This window comes from Falco peregrinus, chromosome 7 (genome assembly GCF_023634155.1).
Source record: "Falco peregrinus isolate bFalPer1 chromosome 7, bFalPer1.pri, whole genome shotgun sequence".
Taxonomy (NCBI): domain Eukaryota; kingdom Metazoa; phylum Chordata; class Aves; order Falconiformes; family Falconidae; genus Falco; species Falco peregrinus.
In genome coordinates this window covers 82,581,474-82,605,411 of record NC_073727.1, presented here as the reverse complement: position 1 = coordinate 82,605,411, position 23,938 = coordinate 82,581,474, and the positions used below count along the sequence as shown (strand labels likewise).

At 41.5% G+C, this 23,938-nt stretch overlaps 2 protein-coding genes across 4 annotated transcripts in view; one reads left to right on the top strand and one right to left on the bottom strand.

The window, feature by feature from the left end:
- Nucleotides 1-9,118: 9,118 nt before the first annotated feature.
- Nucleotides 9,119-15,861, bottom strand: LOC114011386 (collagen alpha-1(II) chain-like). The gene is made up of 4 exons (XM_055811260.1): nucleotides 15,840-15,861; nucleotides 15,445-15,789; nucleotides 14,995-15,122; nucleotides 9,119-11,517 (listed from the first exon to the last, which is right to left on the bottom strand). Exons 1-4 carry the CDS (start codon nucleotides 15,859-15,861, stop codon nucleotides 11,506-11,508), a joined length of 507 nt encoding a protein of 168 aa, XP_055667235.1. The 3' UTR covers nucleotides 9,119-11,505.
- Nucleotides 15,796-23,938, top strand: part of PHIP (pleckstrin homology domain interacting protein) — a 119,337-nt gene continuing 111,194 nt past the window's right edge. For all 3 annotated transcript variants that reach the window (XM_055810793.1, XM_055810792.1, XM_055810791.1), the window contains exons 1-4: nucleotides 15,796-16,453; nucleotides 16,592-16,650; nucleotides 16,842-16,871; nucleotides 17,028-17,087. In XM_055810793.1, the coding sequence (XP_055666768.1) occupies nucleotides 16,408-16,453; nucleotides 16,592-16,650; nucleotides 16,842-16,871; nucleotides 17,028-17,087 (195 nt within the window). In that variant the 5' untranslated portion in view covers nucleotides 15,796-16,407. The remainder of the gene's footprint in view (nucleotides 16,454-16,591; nucleotides 16,651-16,841; nucleotides 16,872-17,027; nucleotides 17,088-23,938) is intronic.

Below are 23,938 nucleotides of genomic sequence, written 5' to 3'. Positions count from 1 at the left end.
GAATGGAGAACCATGCAGATGAGACGCAGGCATTTAAGGGGAATACTAATGGTAAATTAATCCTTAATGCTAAACAGCAGTGAAGATTAAGTTGTTTTGCTACATTATGCTCAACTCTTGAAAGTCTGAGAGTTATTCAGTCTGTTGATAAATGGGGGGGGGAAAGGGGAAAGGAATATCAAGCAAATAAAGATCCCTTATTAGAATAAATAACAAACATGTAAGAATTAAATTTCTAGTGGAATAGGAGAATTTTTTTTTTGGTTTTTTTGTATGTTCAGTTTTGTGATTATTTTTTTTAATGTAGTTTTAGAAGGGGAAAATAAGATCACTTAAAAGTTCAAGGGAGAATGTGGTTTTAAATCAAAGCAGTTCTGCAATCCTAAGGTATACATCATGAGAGCAAGTCTCAACAGCCAAAATGTTGATGAAATTTCTACTGAAATTATACAAAATTTATATAACCCTAAGGAGATTATACATGCGAAATGAGTGGCCACTGTGGATTCTGTAAAGGTTAGGTGTCATCAAATGAGAAAGGGCGAAATAACATGAAATGTGAAGGAGTCTGTCTCTTCTGAATAAATTGCTTTTGACCTGGCTGCCTTGCTAGACCAGTATTTTCACTTCTGCCATTGTATCTGGAATAGTGTTGGGCAGCTGACTGGTACCAGATTTAAAGCAACACTTTAGCCCACTATGTCAATTTAAATTTAATAAGTAAACTTTTACACTTGGACCAAAGCATGAAAAGATACAGGAGACTCGTCTGTGAGCAAGTTCAGTGGCAAGAGCTCTCTCTTCTTCCTAGCTTAAGGTTTTATTATTATTCTGTTTGTAGGAAAACTTGAATGCTTTCACTGCTGGTTAAATTGCTGCGTACATGATGATTAGGAGATGTACCAGAATGTTCAGTGCCATTATTTTTTTTGTAAAGGTAAGGATTTCTAATGCTGTTCTCTGTAATAAGTATACTTTTTGTTTTATTCAGAAACTCTGAACTTACTGTAAAGCTGTTAGTTGGCTAGGTATAGCCAGATTGCCTTGCCAAATTGCCACCAATTGCCTTCTGTAAGGTCCAATTCTGTATTTATAATCAGAATGAAATAATTACAGCTTTCCTATAGAAAATGGAGATCAAAGTAGAGTACTTTGATACATGGCTCCCTTTGTGATGAACCATGGTATTAGCAACAAAGTAGTTAGTATGTAACAGGGAGAGACTAACAAGTGTTTTGACTGGTGCCGCAAAATTCCTGTAAGCACTTTCAAAGCTGCTATAAATGGTTTCTGGTGAAAAATGACTTAACTAACGTTGCACTTTAAATTTGTCTATTGATACTAATTTTTAATTTTTCCAGATGTGAATGGAAAAGCATATTTGCATGCCTGCTAAGATAAGGACAAAGCTAATAATTAGAATTCATGCTTAAAAAAGAAACTTGAGTGCATGAGGCCATTGTGCTTGATTTTAGTACTGCATTTAAGTTACAGTAGTATAACTTGTAGGAATTGTTTTATCACTGTTTTGATTCTCATTTAGAAACAGATTTCAGACTTGGGGCCTCTAAAAACTTAATTTATATTGGAGGATTTCAGGTACTGAGCTGTCTGATACGAATCTTCTAAAAATGAACAATTTTGTGGAAAGCAATGTAAGATGACAATACAGCACCTGGAAGTAGTGATCTTGTCAAAGTCCTCAGTCTTATTTCCAAAATGAATATAAAATGTCACTAGTTCCTCACAAAATGAAGGTTGTAGAATGAGAACTTTTGTCTGGAATGCCTTACAGAGAATAGAATGGAATTATTTAGGTTGGAAAAGACCTTTGAGATCAGCAGGTCCAAACCATAAACCCAGGACTGCCAAGTCCGTCGTTACACTGTGTCCCTAAGCACTGCATCTATGGGTTCTTAAAACACTGCCAGGGATGGTGATTCCACCACCTCCCTGGGCAGCCTGTTCTAACGTTTGACCACCCTTTCTGAGAAGAAATTTTTCCTAATACCCAATCTAAGCCTGCTCTGGTGTAACTTGAGGCTGTTTCCTTTTGTCCTGTTGCTTGTTACTGGGGAGAAAAGACTGACACCCGTCTGCCCACAGCCTCCTGTCAGGGTGTTGTAGAGAGCGATAAGCTTTCCCCCCAAGTCTCCTCCAGGCTAAACACCCCCAGTTCCCTCAGCTGCTCCCCATAACACTTGTGCTCCAGACCCTTCCCCAGCTCCGTTGCCCTGCTCTGGACACGCTCCAGCACCTCAGTGTCTGTCTGGCAGTGAGGGGCCCAAACCTGAACCCAGGGTTCGAGGGGCGGCCTCACCAGTGCCCAGTACAGGGGGAAAGATTTCTATAGAAGAATCGGAATAAAATATGAGGGCCAATTTCTTCAAACCAACCCCCTCCTGATTTCTGATGTTACAGATATCAGGAATACTCTATAAGAAGGTTGATGTGAATAAGATGTGAATAAAAAATAAGATGTGAACTCTTTAACATTAAGGGATTAATTTCTATTGTAGACTAAGAAACTGATGTATGTATGTCAGTGGAACATAGAATAATTGAGAATAAGGAGTGGTGGGTCTGGAGAATTGTTGTGATTCTGTTCACAGTCGATTTAAAGATGGCTGCACATTATTCCCCAAAGCAGGGGAGTGGTTCTACCATGGTAGCTGTGGCTTGTCCCAGGATGGGGTTGGAAGAAGGGCCCCTCGTGGCTGGGTGTGGGAGAGGAGATGTGTGAGCACTCTGCGGTGATTTCAAAGCAATGTTCTGTTGAAGACAAGCTGGGAGAGGGGGAAATGGTAAGAGGGGAAGAAGTCTGCCCCTGTAACCTGGGTGGGTGTGGAGTAAGAGATCTTGCATAACATGGGAGAAACATTTTTCTGGGAACAGGTACAAGACAGAAACATAGTAAAATTCTTTGCATGTGTAAGCGAGCCTTGAATGTCACTAGAGTATTTCACGGGGCCTCCCCAGGTCTTTTATCAACAAAAGTTGGTATGAGTTACTGAAGGTACTTTTTTTTTTTTTCCCCCTCTGGGATACATTTCTCGTCTACTTCCTTGAGGGCATTTTTGCCCTTAAGTATCATTTATGTATCAGTGCCAAATTTCCACCTGTAGGATAACTACAAGTTGTGTTGATGAGTTTATGGAGTTTTTGCGGAAGCTTTGCCTGCTTCACCTCCCAAGGAAACTAGGTATATGAAAATTTAAACTATGGTAATTCTGCGAGACAGAGTCCAGAACCTTTTTATTAAAAGTTTACCACAGCATATTACACGGATTTATAAATGTATTATAACCAATTCAAAAATAACTTTTGTGAGTCTCCAGCCAAGTGTGGCATTCATGGTGAGAGGGTTCAGTGAGCTGAGACTCCCTTCCAAAGCCAGCAAGAGAGCATCCTCCATGATGGGAATTAAAGTCTACATCAATGTTTCAGCTCATCTTAAAATGAGGGTAGAAGATAAAAATTTTGATGCCTTTCTTTTTGCCATGGAGGTGATCAGATGGGATAAGCAGTCTGGCATCAAGATGCTGCTGAGAAGTCTAGTGTCCACCTCAGTGACAGCAGAACCAACCTCTGAGGTGAGATGGAAGATTGCACATCAACGTAGAGAGCCAGGAGAAGGCCTCATGAGCTCGGCACCTCTACTACTACTGTGAGACTTCTTTGTAGAGTGGCCACGCACCAGATGAGGGTTGCTTGGCCTCAGCAGCCAGAGGTGAGGTGTAGGCCATGAATTCACAACACGTGCGTTAGCGGTAGTTCATCGCAGGGAACGATGTGACTGCTGCAGGTTACTCCCACGCCGAGTAGCAGAGAAAGGGCGTGCTTCCAAGAGGATAGATTTGGTTGTGACTTCTGGCAGCTGGTTCTGTTCAACGACCACAGTGAGTCAGAAAGCTGGCAATAATTAGTCAAAGATAGTGGATGTGGATAATGTTAATAGGGATTAATTACAAGAGGCGGTTGGCTCTCTGGTAGTAGAGATGCTGTTAGGACTATGGGAAGTGTATGAAGCTGACTTTAATCGTCGAGTTGCAAGTGCCAATTACAGCAGCAGTTGAATATAGTTGTAAAGGTATCCCAAAGGCTAGCAAAAACTGAAATGGTATTTACAAGTAGATGTCACCCTCTGTGATGAAACTGCAAGGGGGATCGCTGCCGCACAGGTTTTAAGCAGCTGATACTAGGTTCCTCTGGCTCTCAAGCCGCTGTCCCATTCACACTTGCATGATCACAGGGGTGTCAACTTATTTTTTAAATGCTGGGTCTTTTAAGTGAAAACCGTAACACTGATCTGATGAATGCTTCGGTATTAGCATTGGTTGGTGCTTGAGGTCTATAGATCTTGAAACACATGAAATAATATGTAGAAAGCAGCCAGCAGCACAAATGTTGCATTCTTACAAAATGCCATGACTGATTCAGTTTATCACTAATAAAAATAGCCTTGTTTTATATCAACAAGCATGGAAGATACCAACTGTCTCCTTTATTTTGGGAAGCAGACAATGCGTTTGGTATCACATATCTCTTTACAACGGTGCATCTGTCATGTTTAGCAGATTGACACCTTTTATGTTATTGGACCGTGAATAAAGGGCTCAGTTATATATTATTTTTTTTCAAAACTGGGTGATCCCCCTTCCCCTCCCAGTAGCCCTATTTTCACCAGGTAAGAACAAGATAGCAAGAAGCTTTATGCCCAAATCCCATTTCAGGATTCTTTTCGGTGCTTTTCATGCACGAGCCTTCCTGTTCCTAGTACAGTCTGACAAATTCTTTGATGGCAGTATCCCTCAAGCACTTTTAAATACATTTGTTGCAAACAACTGCAACCGGCTCTTGACTACCTCTAACGATTGGTTAGAGTTTAGAACACTGTAGATGTTTGAGACAAACCCTGGATCTCCCTGACAGGTGTTAATGTATGTTTACCACCATTTAATATTACATTGTTTCAACTTCTCAGCAACTTTGGACTTTCTATTTTCCAGGTGTTCTTTCCACATCAGCTCTTCCTTAAGTGGTCTTTCATGTGGCCCTGAGAAGCTTTTATGATCATTATAAGCATTTCAGAGTTTTATCGTTATTTGCTGGACAGAATGAAAAATCAAATAATTCCAAGGCTGAGCAAAAATGGAGATGTATTAGGGTTTGTTACAAACCAGATAGGAAGTTCTAGAGGCCAAGATAAATCCTAACAAAGGATATCTGCATTGGACATATGCCATATTTCATATACTATACTTCACTAAAAAGACATCTGATTTTTTTAGAAGTAAAGCACAATGGCAGCCTGTGGTTTTGTTTGTTGCAAAGGCTGTGACTATGCTAACAAATTAAAAGGTGCCAGGGTGCAGAGCTGAGGGCTTGAAGCCCACTGCTTACGCTGTTAGACTGTGGTCAGCAGGGTCCCTGCACCCGGTGCAGGCCAAGCAGCGCTCTCCCAAGCAACCCTTGGCATGGGTCAGGGGTTAGCTCAACCCCAGCTGACAATGCAGGTCCAGCCATCCTGTTTTGGTGGTTAAAAGAGTTTAATAATATGGATATGGCCATCAGCATGAGGCAGTTGGCCTCAGAAATAGAGTGGGCACTGCTAATCTTCAGTTTACTAGTATGGGTAACATTCGAAACTGAGGAATACAAGTACTCCTTACCTTCTGTATACTGGAATTCAAAATTTTGTTGCCTCCAAGTATGCCGTGACCTGGCCTCCTACAGAGAGTCCTACGCTACTAGAAACACCCAACAGCGAGTGAACCGAGAGGCATACACATCACTCTCCTGGAAGGAGAAAAATTCAAGGACGCTGGCTGCTGAAAAATTTCAAGTCAAAAATCAGGGTTGGGAGTATATGGGAACAACACATTTCAGAGCTAGACTCGATCTGATGAAATCTTGGATGCACAGGGAGTGGCAGACTGTAAATCAGAGTTTCAGTTGAGTGTTTTTCTAATTTTACTTGAATGTTAATTACTTAGTTTAGATTAAAAGACCCAAATAAAGGGGACTTAGGACTTATAATTTGGACTGTTTCGCTAGCACTTGTAGAGGACTTCAAAAGAAAAGGACTTTGAATGGAAAAAACAAAGCAGAGGTGCCACTATGCTGTTAGAATTTAAGCAGCATGTAGTGTTTTGTTTTTAAATGGGATGAGGTAGGTAGGTGAATTACTTCCTGATTACTTCGAAAATAAGTTTTAAGTAACAACTTAAGCAGCACCAGGGCTCAGGTCTGGGCATTAGAAATCAGCTGCCTATGTTGTTAAGACTGTGAGCAACTGCTGTGCAGGGTCTGAGGAAGAGCACCACCATCATCGTAGAATCATCATAGAGTGGTTTGGGCTGGAAGGGGTTTCTAAAGGTCATCTAGTCCAACCCCTCTGCAACAAGCAGGAACGTCTTCAACTAGACCAGGTTGCTCAGAGCCCCATCGAGCCTGACCTTGAATGTTTCCGGGGACGGGACACCTACCACCTCTCTGGGCAACCTGTTCCAGTGTTTCACCACCCTCATTGTAAAAAAAAAAAATCTCTTCCTTTTATCTAGTCTAAACCTACCCTCTTTCAGTTTAAAGCCATTACCCCTTGTCCTATCGCAGCAGGCCCTACTAAAAAGTCTGTCCCCGACTTACAAGCTCCCTTTAAGTATTGAAAGACTGTAATGTCTCCTCAGAACCTTCTCTTCTCCAGGCTGAACAAACGCAGCTCTCCGTCTGTCCTTACAGGCGCAGTGCTCCATCCCTCTGATCATCTCTGTGGCCCTCCTCTGGACCCTCTCCAACAGGTCCGTGTCTTTCCTGTGCTGAGGACTCCAGAGCTGAATGCAGTACTGCAGGCGGGGGTCTCAATAGAACAGAGTATGTTCAACTTCCTCAGGTGGTCACATACCCAGTCTTCTCTTACAGTGGAAGTGACTTCGCTCCCCTAGTCCCCATCTTGCAGTCCATCCAATTGAGGGGTGTAGGAAGAGAGGATGCCAGGGAAGACCGAGGCAAAAACGTTGAGTGCCTCAGCCTTCTCCTTGCCTGTTCTTACCAGTTTGCCGATCTGGCAAAAGGAATGTCCTGCTGGGGTTTGAGAACCTGCTGTAATGTTTATGGTAACCAGAAAGGTCAATACTAGAAGTTCAGGGGGAACCTCTGTGATTTTAAGTTACTGACTCAGAACTCTGGTATAAATCCATCCTTCCTTAACTGGGGCATTTAGCTGAAGAATAGACAGCTGACCTAACATTTTCCTAAGGGACTGTCCAATTTTTTTATTTTTTCCAATTTTAAATGGCTTTCCTTTAGCATAGGTGACTTACCCCGGACTTCCGCTAGTTCGTCTGCTACTTTCCCATTTTCTCTCTACACTCCTTGTTCATCCCTTAAAACAGCAAAACGAAAACGAGAAACACCTGACAACCAGCAGGCTCTGCAGGAAGCATGTTTGGTAATTCATTATGCAACTCTCTTTTCTGTTCGTACAAAACAGATTTTCTCGAATTCTCTGAAATGTAACTACATCCTGAAATTTGAGCTTTGAGATACAAAGATTAAGTCCCGATGAAATTGTGATTAACAGGATCCATGTGATCCTTTCTTTTAAAACCTCGGTATTTTATTTTCAATGTTACCTAGATTTCGTGTGGATAATTCCTCTCGCAGCTCCACAGAAACTGCCCTTGTTCTTTTCAAACCCTATGATTTTTATGAATTGTATTAGACTACATGGGAGAAATAATGTTTTCTATTTTTATTTCTCAAAGTGTGGGAATTTGGTATTGTTCTTTATTGCTCAGATTTAGAAGAAAGTAAAGTGTGAAATCCTTAGCTTCCATTTCTAACAGATAAAACTTAAAACATGTCTCAAACTGCTTCTTAAGAACAAAAATAACTTGCATACAAACAAAAAGAACCTTGGTATTTTTACAGAAGGATTTTGAAGGGTCCCAGCTCCTCAAATGCTGACATACAGGTTTGTCGTGACTTATATTTTAACTAGTTGATTCAAACTGTAGTTGTATTTAGGTGAAAAGGTCAATGAATCCTACACAGTCATTTCTCTTTTACAGCACTTTCAAACATATATACAAAAAACCCTGACTATATGGACTAAATAAACATAGCTTTATTATAACCAGAATAAACAACTCTAAAATTCGAACTATGTTAAAAAATAAATACCTGTGTATTTCTTTAAATGCTCAATCTCACCTTTGTAAGACATCATTTTTCTTTACATTAGTTGATTAAGTTTTAGTGTTACTCAGTGCTGAAGGGCCTGCCAAGAGGCAATTAGTAGTAAACTTGATCTGAAAGATCAAGTTCAAATTTTTATTTGGTCTTGGAAGTCTGAGCATTAATAAAATGCACACGTGCAGAAACTAGTAGTGTGTTAACGCTCCACAGCTTGTTGCAAGAACACCCATTAGCGATGAGCTGACCCAAAGCTGGGTGAGAATGTGTGTAACAGTAATTATAAAATAACATTCACATTATTTTACTATTAAAAATGTAGATATTTAATTCTCCAACAGTAGAAGTTTCTGGGCATCTAAAAGACTTCTGAGTATGCCCAAAGCTGCCTGCTGTGATTAGCCCATAATCCACAAATCTCCTTGTCTCGCTTGCACGCCCCGTTCAAGGAGCATTCCCAGAGCATGCTTACCAAACTAGGTCCCAACCAGAGTGGTGGTTCTGCCTTCCATCCAACGACTTCGTAGCTTTCATCTGCTCTGGTGCACAAGGGGATCCAACTTCCATTAAAACTCTTCCACAGGGAAGAGAAAATAGTATTTTGTACTTCTGAAGAGAACGAGCTAGCCACCTTGGTAAATATCCTTGAAAGAGGGTTCTTCTTAGCCCCTGTTAAATAAGCTGCTCCACTTTGCATGGGAAAACTGCACATTAGTTGAGCTACAGTGATCACAATCTTTTAATCTTGTGGTAGGTCCTCACCTGGGAAAAGGGAAGCACACGTGCCAATCTCCATCTTACATTAGTATTACGTTAAAAACAAGGAAGCAAACAAAAAACCCCTTAACCAGCATCACGTATATGCAAGGGTCATTTGTGGTCCAATCACAATTCCTGTCTCTGGTACTCTTAAAACCTGTAAAATCAAGAGATTGAGTCAATTAGCAGTTTACCTTACCCAATTAATATCTCAATTAGTACACCATGCCTACCTGGCACACCAAAACTCTTCTACAGTTTATCTGGGCAAATGAAAAATATAAAATAATCCTTTCAAGGCACTAAGTAGATGCTATAGATGAATACAAAATATTGAGAAATTGGAATCAGCAGCCCAGTATTTTCTCAGAAGACTGAACAATAAATGGAGATCAGAGTCTCAGTGATGTGTGTTTCACGGATGATTGACAAATCGCATATGCTACACAAAGTAGGCACTGTCAGCCAAATGGTTCAATGCTAACAGCACTAAAATCTTTACTCTAAGTGCAAATATTGGTACTTCTTGCACTACATCATTACTATTTTTGGGAAAGCAGGTATTTCAGCTATGTAGAAATAAAAATACTTTGCAGCTCTAAATGAAATCAAACAACACTAGAAGGAAACACTCAGGAAAAACTAAGGATTGTCTTAAAGCTAGCAACATAGCGCAGCTGTGTTGGATCACACCGATGATCTTTCTAATTACATATGTATACTGTCACTGGATGATGTTACCTATAGAAGTGTTCAGCTCTTCTGAAGACTGCTAAAATCCTTGCTTTAGCAATTTCTGAGGCAAAAGTGAAGGATGGCTATATTTCCTGATGGGGAAAACCATAATTTTTAATTTGAAATCTTTCAACTATTTCAGTTCTTGAACTATGTCCTAGAATTTAAAGAAGATCCTGCTTTATCTTCTCTGAAACAGAGAAATTTTGTATGCCATACTTAAGTATTGCCTCCTCCAAATATTTTATTCCCTTACCTTGGTCTTTAATCCTTTTCCTAGAGTATTTTTTCTTCACCCTAACTATTTTCCTCATATATCTCTGAACTCTAAATCTTTGGAGGTAAGATGAAAGAGTCAGTGCAGTATTCCAACAAAAGATGTGTCATTGTTTTGTTTCACTGGCTTCATATTAAGAGTTCTAGAAAAAAATTACCATATTCTCAATGTTGAATATGTAATAAATAGAATGTTTGGGGTTTTGTTTTTCTAAAAAAGATTTACTACCAGCTATCAAATAGAGCTTTTTTATTCTTATATTGGTTTAGGAGCCCATAAGGATAACAATGTGACAGAATCTCAAGTTATTACACAGATGTAAATCTTTAATAGTCCACTGTATTAACTTCAGGGGAGTTCCAAGTCTATACCAAAGCTGCTGATAACCAGCTGCATTCTGAAGAGTCAAAGAACCCCTCATCTGTATTTTAAAATGTTGCATTTCTAACAGGCTACTATTGTAATTAAAAAAAAATCAAATCCAAAACCCTAATCACAAATGGCCCTCAAACTCGGTTAAACAGAAATCTAGATTCTCATTTAGAGAAACAGAAAGATAAATAGTCACTGAAGGACACTTAAATCATGTCTTAATAAACTTAATAATTTATCAACACAAATAAAATCCATTACTTTAGACTTAGAACACTAATATGAAACCAGTGAAACAAATCAATGCTACACCTTATTTTAAGAGTCCTGCTCAACAAAAATTGCCTTAGCATATTGAATACCTTTCTAGTAAGTATAGTAGCAGCAAACATTTTCAAAAGTTTTCTCAAAGCAATAATCTAAGAAAATAATTGTCAATATACAAAGCAATGCAGTAAACTTTTTTTTTCCTACTCCTACTTTCATTATGGAGCAGCTCTCCTCTAAAATACACCCTGTGCATTCATTTTATTGAAAGCTCCACTTAACCACCCCCACCCCCTCTCCCTGTAATCCTTACAATTCTCAGAAAACTTTGGAGACATCAAATGGACGTGAAACTGAACATGGCAATTATCCAAGATTCTCCGTGAAGAAAAGCCCAATAGCAAACAATTAAGTACAGCAGTTTAATCATTTTCTCAAAATTCTCTGGATAATTAGGGAATGTATTCAGCATAGAAAGTTGTACTGTCAAACTGATCCAGTAAAAATGGAAGGTCTTTTATAAAATACAGGAGCACAAATTAAATTGCTTTAAAACAAAACAAAGCCAAACCCAAACAAACCCCCACCATAAAACAGGAGAATTCATTTATTCAGTAGGAATTACGTAGGCCTAATTCCTAGTTTCTCTTCATAAGGGAAGTTTTTTGTACTCAAAAGATAGAATAGTGAAACTGGAAGAATGTCATGGTTGGTGTAATTCATATTTATTTAGGTAACAACCCTAAAGAGGTTTTTAGGGTCACTGGATGAAATTCAAACCCATTTACTGCTCAAAATATAAATGACATATAGATCTACTTTCAGAAGCTCGACAGTAGATTCACTGTTTCTTTTTAGACAAAAATGAATGATGTCTTCATAAGTGACTTGATTTTGCTTTACTCTTCTAGCTGCACGAGAGAACACGTAAGAAACATGCTTATCAGGTTAATGTATTTGTGTGCTTTTATGAAAAGTTAATCTGTCAGTGCTGATGGTGGTTTGTGTAATACAGATAACTAATTCTATGCTACTTTTCACCAACAGGAAGAAGGAAGCAAAAGGTGAAATAGTGTGTTTTGGTTGGAGTGGGCAGACATCCATCTTCTATGGTAATTCATGCACTGAAAAAGGAAATAACGGTAAAGAAAAGAACATGCAGTCCACTATTTTATATCTGATGCGGGCAGAATGCACAGCGGCTAAGCACTCTGTAAGGAACTCCTTAGTTGAAAGTTCAGGGTGCAGAAAGGATCTATTCCTGGCACGAGGCATGAACGAGTATTTAGAAGAATTCTGATGTGAAGCCACTTAGTTAACATTTTATGTTATTGTTTAAAACTGCAGAAGGAATTTACTCATAGTACTATTGGATTTTGGCACACTTGGTTCTTTCTGCAGATACTTAATATACATGGTAATAATAAAAAAAGTTGGCTGGCCTCCTAAGTACCATTGCTCACTTCTTGCCCTTTTAAGATTAGTGGTTGGTTTCAAGAGTAAGAATCAACAGTCACAAAAAGGCAAGGAACTGGTGGTGATAATTCTCACTTGAGGTGACAAAACTCCACCAAAAAAGAAAAACTAAACCAAAATCCCAACCAAGCAACAAAACCTGAGGAAAGCTTAGCTGATGCTTTATGGTGCTCTCAACCAACCTCCCTCCGCCAACATCGTGCTTCAAATATTTAGCTACATTGTTCAGCTCGACAATTTACAAACCCTAAATGCTTTCCTTTGTCTAGAAAGAAAAGGAAAAGAGCAAATTTCACAAGAAGCAGAAAGGACTTTCATGTTAGGAACTGCCACCATTAAGTTTCAAGTAACACATTTTCTGGTTGCAGGCTATTAAACCACACTGATAACTGATATGAACAATTATGACAGGAAAAAAGATCAGTAAAAAAACTCCCAAACTATTAAGATACAGAAAAACCACGAAGAAACCAAAGATACTACATCCTTGTCTTGTCAAAAGTAACGAGTAGTTCAAGAGAATTCGAACATATCTTTACATATAAGGCCAAGGTATGGGGGGGGGCGGGGAAAGAACCCCAAACCAATCAACCCTTGGGATCAGTCCATAGCTGACTAAGTTTTACGTATCAACTTCATTAACAGCAAAATCTGGTAAACTTTGTTCTTGATTTTTTATAAAATTATTTTAGTGAACATGTATGAATGTTCACTTTTGAAAGTCACAAAATAAAATAACAGGACCCATTATCTGCAAAAAGAATACGTAAAGCTGTCAGATGTTAAAACAGTAAAATCACTGGATTAAAATAATCGGAGATTTTCTTTTTAACTCTAACAGTTATTAGAGCTGAAAAAGGAAAATAATTTCATTGCTACTTTTTTTTTTTTAAACGCAGACCTTTCAGAGTAGAAATACCTCCTAAAAAACATTAAATCTCAGCGACAAAGCAGAACTGATGTATTTTTTTACTTAAGGATAATGTAAGATGACAAGATCACACGAAAGAAAAGGAATTATTTGAAAGCAAAACAATCAAGACAGTAAAAATTCAGAGACGAGGATATTCTTCTCCACTTGTGTACGTAACAAACACATCCTCAATTTAACTGCAATAGGGAAAAAAACCACTGTTAGAATATCTCTGAAGAATTACTGGAGTATTTGTTTACTGCTGCAGGAATTCTTAAGACTCATTCTAACATGCATCACCAAACAATAATAATTCTGCATCTTGTGGCTCGTGTGACTTCCACCTTAAGCCACAAATAAACAAGAAGCCCCATCGGATTTCATCTGTAAAAACAAGTGGAATATATGTTTGTAAAAGCTGTTTATTAAATATTATTTGCAGCGCTGTGATGCTCAGGCTCAAGTCACAGACTGGGATTCCATTTTGCTTGGTGCTCTACAAAAATTGAATAAAACACTATCTTTATTTTACCGTCAAAACACCAAAATATTTTGATTCTGTGGGCTGTATTTTAAACCGCACCAGAAAAAGTTATGAGTTGCCAAAAGGATGGGGAAGTTCAATATATTCAGGAGAGTTTTCCTCTACTTTCAGACTCTTTAACTGTTAAAATTTCTCTATTCCTTGCTTTATAGATTTAGTGATATCATACATAAGTATACTTTCCTTTATGTAAACATCAAGGGAAAGTAAAACGTTAATCACATTATCCATGTAGCCCTTTGTTGTGAGAACCACCTACGAGAGATATTACAATACATACTTTACATTGCTAAGAAAAGACTCAAGTCACTTTACTTTAAAAATCTTTATTAGATGGTAGATATGATTTCATTGCCATTTCAGTTATGTGAAGCATGGATTTAAAATAAAGCTGAAACAGAGTGGTTATTGTTCTAAAAACTGGGAAAAGGGAGACACCCGTACATTTTTAAATATATAAAGTGAGCACAGCTACAGATTAAGTGATCAAATCTAGTATGGACAATTTTATTACTTCGAAAAAAATCTATACTACAAAATACATTTACCCTAATGATTGATTACACACCACTTGCTAGATTATGATTTTAATGATTTTTTTAGGACATTTGATAATTGTATGTCAAAATGCATAGCAACTAGCTGTCTGCTATATAAACCTAATTTTTATCACTTTTTGTAATATGACTTTATGGAAATACATGACATTTTAGCCTCCGTTCTCTAACCTTTCATGGTTACGTTTATGCAATAAAGCAGAAGGGTGGCTGCAGCAAGCTTTCTCACCCTGTCAAGCACAAAGCTCAAGCAGGAGGCTTGTACACCAAGCTCACGGGCCTTGGAAACATACGTATAAAAATGCTCAACTCAGCCTCCCCTCAGCTGCACAGAAATATGGTTTAAATTGAATTTTGTTAGAAGTTATATAGTTGAGAGCTTCAGGGTCTTTACACACTACACATTCTTTGTCTAGTTTCTATATCATTGCAAACATACTTTTGGTTTTGCTCACAAGTTACACTAGTTAATAATTGGGGCAACGTTAAGTATTAAAAAATGACAGCTTCCCCCATTTACTTCGATCCCTGCTAAATTCATTCTTATTGTCCAGAAACATGTTTGTTCTTGCAAGGCCCCAACTCGACCTGAAAAAGCACAGATGCACTGCAAACCAGTGTTTAGACAAGTAATTATGCCCTTTTAAACCCCTTCCTCATCGGATAGATTTTTTTTAAAGGCATTTATCAGTGGACGTTTGCTTTGGTTTTATTTTCTTTGCCTTTTTTTACTGTAAGCAGCACAATAAACAGTTACAGCACAAACTAGCACGTTTATTCGGTACCGTCGAGCTAGTAAATATTAAATAAATAAGTTATTTAACCGCTAATCAGACTCCGTACAATGTCGCAGCCTTTCAGGAACCTTCGGTACGTTATTGATCCGCTAGTGAATTACCTGCGGTTCAGCCATAGGTTGCAGGCATCGCCATCCCTCGCTTGTCCTCGCGTTGACAACACTCCTCCTCTTGCCATCGCGCTCAGAAGCCGGAAGATTCGTCAGTCCCGCTTGTCTGATGTGCTTGGCTGCAAGAACAATGAATAAAATCGTTATTAGATGTTTGGGTTGGGTTTGTGTTTTTTGGTTTTTTGTTTTTTTTTTTTAAAGGAAAGTTCTCAAGCCGCGCACCCTGCAAGCCCTTCGCCCTCCGCCCCCGTGGCGACGGCTACAAGCAGCCAGGCAGACCCAGGCGGAGCTGCCGAGGCAGCCCGGCCAGACAGCGAAGAACAGCGCGTTTCGCGTTGTTTGGGGTTCCCTGGGGCTTCCTCCCGGCTCCAAACCCCCGGCAGGAACCCGGGCACGGTGCGACACGAGAAAGAGCCACCAGCGCCCGACAGCGGCACTTACGCGCAGAGCCAGAGCCGCGGCGCCCCGAGGCCCCCGACGGGGTCTGAGGGAGTCCGGGGCCGCCGGAGCCCCGCGCCCGGGAGGGGCCTGCCCACGGGGGATGGGGGAGCCGCGGCGAGCGGCCGAGGGAGGGAGGGAAAGGGGGAGGGCCGGGCTTCGTCAGCCCGCCTCCCCAGCGGGACCGCGCTCCCCGGGGGCATTTTGGCTTCGCTCGCTTCCCATTTCTGCGACACTGAAACTCGGTAACTTCCAGCCTCCCCGCCGCCGCCGCCGCGAATAGCCGCTGCCCCGCCGCAGCCCCTCCTCCCCGTGCGTCGTATCCCTCCGCGCTCCGGCCGCCCGCACCTCGCAGAGAAAGCGCCTTTCAGCCGCCAGCCCGCCGCCTTCCCGCCCACCCCGCCTCTGCCGCTCCGACATCTTCTGCCTGAGCCCGCCCGCCCGCTAATAAACACGTAGTGCTCGCCCTCGTCCCTTCTCCCCTCAGCTGGGCAGCGCCAGGGGCTGCCGCGGCGGCGGCGGGGCGGGAGAGGGGGCAGGAGAACGCGGCTCCCCCCTATCCCCGCCTGACCGCCCTCGCCGCCGGGCGCCGGGGACTGAGGGGCGCGGGAGGGGGGGGGGGGGGGGGGAGGGGCGGCGCGCGCGGCGCGAGGGGCCGGGAGGGCTGAGGAGGGGGGCGCGGAGGAGGAGGAGGGGACTCTTTCTCCGGGCGGAGGGATCGCGCTCGCTCGCGCTGGCTGGCGGCGGCGGCGGCGGCAGCGGCGGCGTTGGCGGCGGGTTGCTGTGAGTTGTTGTTTCCTCCTCCTGCCCGTGGGTTGAATGGTGGAGCCGAGACTCTTCCTGGTGAACGAACAGTGACAGCTACCGGGCGGGCGGACGCGTTTCGCTGGGACCCGACGCTGCCGCGGAGCGCGGCCCGAGCCCCCCCCCCCTTCCCCCCCTCCCCTCCTCGTTTTTCGCCTCGCCATGTCCGGGGACGGCGGCAGCAGGCACACGGCGGAGCTGCGAGCGGGTGAGTGCCGGGGGAGCCGCCGTGCGGGGCGGCGGAAGCCGGGCGGGAGCCGGAGAGGGGCGGCGGGGAGGGGGAAGAAAGAAAAGCCCGCGGGGAAGGGGCGAGCGCCAGCCCTCACCGCCTCTCCTTTCCCCTCAGAGCTCTACTTCCTCATCGCTCGCTTTTTGGAGGACGGACCCTGCCAGCAAGCGGCTCAGGTAGGGATGGATGGATGGCGCCGCCGGGCCTGGCGGGGAGGGGGCGGCCGGGCAGGGCGGCGGATCGGGCGGCAAGCTCGCAGCCTTGTCCCCTCTCTCTCCCTTTCGCCTTTTTTTTTTTTTTTTTTTTTCTTTTTCTTTTTGAACCGGCCCCCGTCTCATACCCACCCCCCCTTTTGTTGTTGCTGCAGGTCCTGATCCGAGAAGTGGCGGAGAAAGAGGTAAGCGGCGCCGCGCACCCGGCGCTCGCCCCGCCTGCGGCCTCCCTCCCCCTTCCCTCGCTCTCTCCCGCTTCCCCCGCCCCATCCCGGGCGCTGCTGGGGGGCTCTTCGGGGGAGGGGAGCCGCTCACGGGGTGCCCTCTCTTCCCTCCCTTAGCTGCTGCCCAAGCGTACGGACTGGACGGGCAAGGAGCATCCCCGGAGCTACGAGAACCTGGTAAGACGGGCGGCCGGGGCCGACCGCGGTGTGCCGGGCAAAGTTTTTGTTTTTTTTTCTCCTCACTCTCCCTGAGCAGCCCAATAAAAAAATTGAATTTCCCGCAAAAAAAAAAAAAAAGCCAACTTAAGGAGAAAAAAAAAAAAACCACCCACCCTTTGGCGATTATTTTTATGTTTTTAAAAAAACACAGCCATCTCGGCGCCTTCCTCCTCCATCCCGCTCTCGGCCCTGAGGGCAGACGCGGGGCTCGCCGGTGCCACCGGAGCGGGGCCGGCGGCGCGGGGTAAATAACAACAAGCGCCCTAATGCGAGAGCCCCGGCCTCGCCGGGCTGGGAGCTGAGGTACGTCATGGCCGTGGTGCGGGCGGGCGGGAGCAGCGCGGGGCGGGGCCAGCGCGGGCGGCAGGCAGGCGGCTGCGGAGCCGGCCGGGCGGGGGCGCTCTCTGCCGCGCCGCCCGCGCACACAATGGCCCCGCTCCGCGCTGCGCCGGCCCCCGGTGGCTCCCGCGGCCCGCCCGCGGTGGCCCGGCGGTGGCCGGCTGTGGGGCAGCGGGCGTGGGTGACCGGGAGATCGGGCCCTTGGTCGCTGTGCTGAGGCGGTTCTCTCCTCGCCGTGCTGTTAGCCTGGGTTGGGATCTGGATGGAGGGTTTGGGGTTTGGTTTGGGGTGGCCTTCCTGGGTCGATGTGTGCCCGTGTGTGTTGGGAAGGTGCGGTATGTGGCTTGGCGGTTTTTATATACAACGTATCTGGGGTGTGGGGATAACTGGACTTGTCAATTTCATGTAATAAAATTCAGTTATGTGTTTTTTGGGGTTTTTTTTGCCCTCTTTTTAAATCTCCCCGGGCATGCTTTTCATCTCGGGTGTAGATGGTGTATATCAGTGATTTAAAAAAGTATTAGTTGCTGTGGTGTGGCTCTTGCTAGCAGAGAGGGGCCAGGATTTTTTTTTTTTTTTTCTTAATATGTTGTGAACTACAGTAGTTGGGAAAACAGCAATTAAGATGTCTGAATTCTGTCTGTTAGCAACTTGTTGCTAGCATTGTTTATATATATATATAGTGTTGTATAATTTAGTCTGAATTTCTGAATAGGATTTCAGAGGAAGAGTGAGCCCTGCTTGTAATGTTCATAAAAGCGAGATTTCCTTTCAGGCTTTCTGGTTGGTTACAGTATTTCTGAACTCCAGTACTTCTGAGACTTAGAAATGTGGATAACGTTTGAGCTCACACAAAAGAAGATGGAACAGTTCCAATCTGTAATGTGTCCAATTAAGTTTGTTGATAGATACATTGTTTTAGTTACATTGTTAATATTATAGTATGAAGCATAGGTATTTATTGTAGTACTTACTGCTTTGATTTTCTCTGGATCAAGAGGTGGATTGGCCCAGACATTTTAATGCATGTGGCATGGAAGAGTTGGTAACAGTTGACTTGTTGAAAGCATACTCATACATACCAATACTTTCAATTTTCCTGAAATCAAAGATCATCAAGAAATTCAGCTGGGAATTTCAAAGTGCTGATGTTTTTGCATGATATGTTACATCTGTATTAACTGTTTCAGTGGTCAGAAGTTACTTGGTAAAACCACAAACCTTTCTCATTTGTCCTATAAACTATAAAGAATTGGAGGTGCAGTTTTAGTGTAGAATGGATTTGGGTTTCTTCTACATAGGATATACAAGGATGTGAAGAGAGAGAAGGTGAGGAAAAAGACATTTTTAAAGGTTGAAGTATGAAGGCTTGATAAGAAGTAAGTTTGTTCAGACCCTTCTTTCCAAGAAGCACTTTTTTTTGTTGGAATGCAGGTAAAGACTAATTTAGTCAGAATAGGTATGTAATGACATAAGATGTACTTCCTCAGAATTTGGACTTGATCCTGGATGTGTATATTTGGAGATGAGATGTCTGACTAGGTCCTTTCTCTTTTCCTAGTCTCTCTTGTTCCTTTTCTTAGAGTTGCTGATAAATGCTTATATGCCCTTTTCCACTTTGTCCTTACCTAGGTGTTGGGGGGGGGAGAGGGGGAAAAAACTGGTTACTTTGGTCTTGATGTTTCTCTCCATTCTCTCTGTTTGTTCTTGCTTCAGTTGTCAAAGATCTGTGAACTTTGTATTGCTTGACATTTTAGGCCTGTGAAAGCTGGCATGGCAGGGTGACAGTTACATTTCATAGGAAAGGTGTTTTTCACAATGTCTTGTTTCATTAGGCAAAAACTCATGTATCTCGAACCAAAGAACCTCTGGGTTTTAAGATAGAGGCCAGTGACGGGCTAGCTTTCTGTTTCTTTGTTGTTTTTTTATTATTTTTTTTAATTTAAAAAAATATCCTAGCTTTAGGATGCTGACTCTTCTTTCTGAAGACTGCGTGTTTTGCCATGTTTTGGTGCCACTTCTCAGACTTGAATGCCTTGAGCTTTCACTAAACTTCACAGAAGGGACTGAAAGGAGAAAAGCTAAGAAATAAAAATACCAGTAAATGCAGTGTTATATATCTGACTGCTACTCTAGGAGGGACTAAAGGCTCTGTGTAACAGGATGGAATTTAATCCTAGGCTTCTGTTCTGTTGTTGGCAAAATCATGCATTTTATTATATATCTGTTTAGACAGGTATCTTTTCAAGAGATGATGGTGTTCCTGGTTTTGTCCTCGTTTTGAAAACATCTATTTAGGAATTCTTATTAGGGTTTCTGTTATTAGACCAAAATTCACAACCTTACATTTTTTATTTCTGTAACTTGGTTTGTGCAAATAATGTTAAATCAGATGTGATTTTTCATGTTGTAAATTACTTTCATTTTTGTGTTTGGTCAGTAAAAGTAAATGCTTCATTTTCTTATGAGCACCGTGCTGTGTATGCTTGTGATGTTACAGGAAAAAAACATGAGTTCAGAAATGCTATTATACTATGTTTTATATTCTTAAGTGATTTTTTTTTTTTAAAATTCAAATATTTCTATATTACGTTTTTCTACAGTCACCATTTGTGGTATAAACCACTTAAAAGGGTACACTCCCAAAGGAAGATTCATTTCAGAATGCCAATCCCAGTTTTATATCATCGGTATTAAGATTTTTGTTGGTGCTATAACCAAAGACTGTTTGAGAATCAAGTTCCTGCTAGGCCACCTTCAGCCTAGTTGTGCCAAGGATTGTGGGAATTTTCAGTAACAGATCTTAGGATGTTTTGTATTCATTTGCATTAGTTGTGAAAGCTTATTAATTGTAAGTCTTCTATTTTTCTCTTCTTGAAAGACAGGATTTCTCATGATGGACAGAAATTAAATTTTAACAGATCCCTTTAGAAGAGCAGGGCAGCCCTGTGAATTGTTTGTAGTTAAAGATGTTTAAGTATTGTGTAGTTAGGCTTTAAAACACCTTTGTTAGGGCCTTGATGCACAAATAAGCTATAGTGCATCATTTGACTCCAGGGTAATTGTTTTTTTCATGCTGCAGTTTCACTCTCTGTGTAGCTGCGCTAATTGTATGCTGTGGATGAAAGCTATGCATTTCTGCTGCATCCTTTGTGTAAGCACAAGTGCTCAAACAAATGCGTGGTTAGTTGGGTAAGGGAGCTGAACTGTCTGAAAAATGAACAGTACAGAAATAATTTTCAGAAGGTTTAGTTATCCTTCTGTGTGCAGCAACATGCGTCTTGCCACTACCATGAGGGAGACGATGGGAGTGCACATGGAGGTCTTGGGGAAACGTGTTGGGGTTGCCCCTTTTGGGAGCAAAGTGTACTTGAACTGGATGAAGCCAACTGTTAAGATTCATCACACCAATTTAAAGCCAACGTAGAGGGTGGTTGGGATTTTTTTTTGTTTGATTAGTTTTGGGGGTTTTTTTTAGGTATGGGGTTGTTTGGGGGTTTTTTAGAAGTCTTCCAGGGTGCAGGCATCATAGTGTATATGATCAGAGCCATTGTGTTAATTTTCTTTCTTATCCAAAATATTCACGTAACTACCATTTTCTGGTGAAATAGATTTTTATTCATGTTGATGGTGGTTGAGGAGAGAGAAGGCAGGGGGTTCACATCAAATAGGGGGATGGTGTAATTGGTTTAGTAGACAGTATGCCTTGTTCTCAGGAACTGTTTATTACTATTTTGCTAACATTTGTCCCTTCCTCTTCCCCTGTCCACAGTTATTAAATGGGATTGATTTAAAGTGAAAATGATGAAACACTATGTTCAGGCCATTCCACTGTTCTTTCTTTTCATGTAGCTTTGTATAACCAAAGTTACAAAGAATATCTTGTGGGACTGGGACACTAAGTACACTGACGCTGTATCTCGTTGTTCTACAATACCTAACATAGTAAAGTTTTTTTGGCAGGATTGTGGTTACTGTTTAATAATTCCATTTCTTAATAAGTAACCAGATGAGTGGTTTGTTTCTTCAGGGGTTCTTGTGCTGTAAAGGTATTTAAAGAAATAGGGAGCAAAAATAAAACTTGTTTTGAATCTGAGAGCTGCATCATTATCTAGTTTTTCTTAACGGTATTTTGGGAAAAGTCTCTGCAGTTGTTTGGAAGGGAGTCTGAAAGACTTGGCACTGGAGATGAGAAAACCTGTGAAATGATTGTGAATCCTTAGCCGTCTTTTCGGTCTCATTATCAGTGCTTCTATTGGACGTGTGTCAACTTAAATGATTTCCTTTTAATTCTAAAAGATGAGCATTTGTTTTCTACAGATTATTCCCATAGCTGGGAACTTAGTTGATGTTAGAGCCTCTCTGTTCAAACTATGATATTTTGATGAGGAGGGACTCTTCTTCATTGTGTGAAGTACCACACCTTTTGTTTGTTCCATGGATAATCTAGAGGATTGGCTAAGTCAACTGTTTTGTGCTAGTTCTTTCAAACTGAGACTAAAAAACACTGATGAGTGATGGGCTAAATAGCAGTATCAAGTTTCTAGGGTGTACCTTTTATATGGAAAAAAAAAACCCCAAAACAAGACACCCCCCCCCCCCCCCAAAAAAAAAAAAAAAAAATTACGAATGAGTTTAAGATAGGCAAATAGGTACAGGTAATCTAACAGCAATAGTAACAGTTGAATGTGTTGGTCCATAAGGCTGAAAATGCTATTCATACCTTCTCATGTGGTAAGTTAAGTAGTAAGCTTGCAGCAGTCTGATACTAAGGTTTATCTGCTCTGGCCTCACACCTATTAAAAACATTAGGTAGTTGAAAAACTAGTATGTTCTTGGAGTGGTTGATTTAGGTCTATTTCACTACAGCAAAAGTAATCTTACGTCAAAATAGTAAGGATTCCTATAGAAAATAGTGGCTAAGTATCTGTATAATTTTAGCTCGAGCATAATTAGAACGTACGTGAGAAATAAACATGCTTAGGAAAAATTGTTAATTCTTTGGTTCTCTGCTCCCTGTTGTTCATCACATGCACAAACCCACCCGCCCACCCCCCCAAAAAAAAATGCTTTAGAGAAAAGTAATTGCACTTCATTGCAATTCCTAATTTTCAAGTGATCAGGCAGTGGCTGGTGGAACAGTGTACTCGGTTAGACTGAGGGTTACAGTTACTGTAATTCAATTTGGAGCTTGTTTTGGGTAATACGTTATGTAGCAGAATAGTTAAAGCTGGGATAGTTGCTGGGTAGTAGGATTGAGCTCTTGCATCTTGAAATGTAGGTAGCTTAGATTTTGTTGATAAATGTCCTTGTGTGGAAATGTATTTTTTGGAAAGATATTTACAGGCAAACTTACAGTTAAGCATGTTAACTGTTAGCATGGGGGGAAAAAGAACCACTAACAACAATACTTCGGAGAACATTTCAGTATGCATAGTGCTTAGAGCAGAATCTGGAATAGGGTCATATTTTACTTGATGTCTAAAACACTGGCAGCAAATAACTGCATTATGTATTACAGATTTAACTAAAGAGTCTAGGTCAAATCATAATTCTGTTGATGCATTCGTTGTGATTCTGATGCTGAATTATTCTGCAGAGTCATGCAGAATGAAAATATAAGCACTTCAGGTCTATTTCAGAGGTAATAAAGATTTGAATGTTAGTCCAAATTAGCTGTGTAGCTGCATTTTTTATATTCCCATGCTGTTTGTTTGGAGTAAGTAAAGTTGGGTGTAGTAGGTAAAGGGTGAAGTTGAAGGTAGTACTGCTGCTTATTTTCTAGAAAATATTATTCTTGCTTAAGATCTGAAAATTTTGTACTTGCTAAGAGACTTCTGATTTTTATTACAGTAATGTTTAAGAAATGTTATTAACTTGTCTTAATGTGAAAAGTCTATTAGAGCAAAAAGAGAGTTCATTATTATACTTAAAGTGTATTTTCTGTGCATTTCTGTTGGAAGAAAAGAGCAGAATTAGATGTTGCAAAGGAAGCCTAATAGGAGGAGGAAAGAAACCAGCTAGAATTTCAGCTAGGTGAGACTGGCAGAGGAAAAAAATCTGTGCTGTTTATATAGTTTGACGTCACAGTTTTGACATGAAATTTTAAAATTGCTGTTTGTAGAGTCCAGTTTTCACTTTTCATTGAGAGCTGGTTGAATTTTAAATACCTATACATGTTTGGGGCTGGTTTGTGGGGTTTTTTTTTCCTTTTGCTCTTACTTTCCTCTTGATGGCAAGACAAATTTCTATCATTCTGTTGAGTTGTCATGAGCTTTTCTGTTTCTGACAAAACTTGTGAAGTGTCCTTTAAAAAAAAATACTTTTTTCAATTGACACTTAAATCTGACTTGAGCCCTGTACTCATGACAGGGTTTATTTTGTTATTATTCATTTTAGGAGGAAGACACAGGGTGGTAGGTATATTTGATGTTATTTTTAGCTTCTTTTTACAGTTTGTCAGGGCAAGA